This window comes from Rhincodon typus, unplaced genomic scaffold (genome assembly GCF_021869965.1).
Source record: "Rhincodon typus isolate 14 unplaced genomic scaffold, sRhiTyp1.1 hic_rhity00005132, whole genome shotgun sequence".
NCBI lineage: Eukaryota > Metazoa > Chordata > Chondrichthyes > Orectolobiformes > Rhincodontidae > Rhincodon > Rhincodon typus.
In genome coordinates, this window is record NW_025970770.1 from 4,368 (window position 1) to 6,102 (window position 1,735).

The window sequence follows — 1,735 nt, forward strand, 5'->3', positions numbered from 1 at the left end:
GACCCTCCGACAGTGTCCGCTCCCTCAGCGCTGACCCTCTGACCGTGCCTGCTCCCTCAGCGCTGGCCCATTATAAACATTTCCCCCGGAATGTTGACCGTGCTGGCGTTCTGGTTCTCTGTTTGCAGATGCTGCTGGACGTCCTGCCAACTGGGCTTCCGATCGAAAGAAGAAGGATTTCTCCTGCAGTGACCGACTGGTAACGTTCAGTCCCTTATGTCGCAGCTTCCTGTATCCCTCAGCTCGGAAATAGACCCCCCACCACTCCTGGTGTTAGAAATTCGGCATCACCTTGTGAGAGCTCCTCCCGATTCTTGCGGGGACCCTGTGCCACTCTCCCCTCTGCCCTCCCCACCCTGTACCCTCTGACCTACCCCACCCGTCCCTGTGTACGTCGTTGTTCCCTTTGAGGTGTGTTTGCTCGAAACTGCACCCTGCTGCGCGCACGTGGAAATGTTCGAATGGCAGCTATGGAAATGCGAGTTGCTGTCGCCTTTCCTGGCGACTCACTGCGGTGGAAGGGGACTGGGCGCTGGCAATTGATTCCCATAATCCCAAGGACGTTCGCGATGTTGTAAGTTGTGCACAACGCTTCCCCAATTTACCTGTTTTTCACAGCCAGGTGGTTGGAAACAGGGACCAGGCTTCTCCACAGAACAAAAAATTACCAATAAATAGGCTCGAGCTAAAGGCAGACAGTTAGGGAACATGGGTGTGGTTACCTGCTGATGAAAACAAATAGACACACAGGCAGCGAAAAAGTAGGCTCTGGATTGAGGAACCTTGGAAAAGCAGGTTTCATTTGTTTCTTACGGAGCTGAATGTTTCTTTCCAGACCTTGTTTTCTGAAAGGAAGGTTCGCTTATCAAAAGGCAGCTGCTGAAGGCCAGAGAAACCTGGCTTTTGCTTTCACTGCAGAGAACAGAGAGACAGCTCCTGAGCTGTCGGAGATCCCATCGTGTCTCTCCGTACCGTGTTCCCGACGGCCAGTCTGGTCGCAACGTTGTTGCCCGTTGTCGTCGCCAACTGGTCGTTCACCCACAGACCAATCGGCACCTTGTTGCCAGGCAGAGTACAGAACCCCTTGGTGCCAGTGCGTCTGCGAACGCGTCAGTTTATTGCTCCCTCCAGCGGCAATTCCTTGCAAATCACCGATTTTTCCGCCTGCAGCTTTTTGAAAAGAGAAGGTACAAAAGTAGAAAGACAAGTGTCCTTACACATCAGAAACCCAGACAGACACGACCTTTGGTGGTCGCACATTCTGCTTACTTTGCGGTAATGTTTTGTGCTCTCCCTTCCTGTGTAACCCTCTGGCTGTTTTCCCACAGTTTGCCCTCAATGCTGGAATACCGTTTTACACCCCTGAGGAATTCTTCCTGGGCTGGAAGAAGGCCCCATTTCACCTCCCGGAATTTGACCCGGTAATTCGGAATGTGATGGGGGCGGCGGGGACGGGCGGGGGAAATGTTTGTCTGCTTCAGTGAAGGCTGCAGGGAGACATTGGCCCAGCCAAGAAAGAAAGGTGTTGAACATTCTTTAAACAAGGAAAGACTGTGGGACGTTACAGAACAGAATATAACATGGGGTGGAGCGTAAGGTTCCACACTTTAACAGGAAGGACAGAGGGGCTGGATATTATATAAACGGGGAAAGACCGCGGGACGTTACAGAACAGAATATAACGTGGAGGGGAGCGTGAGGTTCCACACTTTGGCAGGAAGGACAGAGGGGCTGG

The 1,735-nt window shown here is 52.5% G+C and overlaps 1 protein-coding gene across 1 annotated transcript in view; it reads left to right on the plus strand.

Annotated features, from left to right (window-relative positions):
• Window positions 1-1,735, plus strand: part of LOC125482035 (polynucleotide kinase 3'-phosphatase) — a gene marked incomplete at both ends in the record, with an annotated part of 9,733 nt that overhangs the window by 3,933 nt on the left and 4,065 nt on the right. The window contains 2 exons of the mRNA XM_048594008.1: window positions 129-199; window positions 1,329-1,421. Of these exons, the coding sequence (XP_048449965.1) occupies window positions 129-199; window positions 1,329-1,421 (164 nt within the window). The remainder of the gene's footprint in view (window positions 1-128; window positions 200-1,328; window positions 1,422-1,735) is intronic.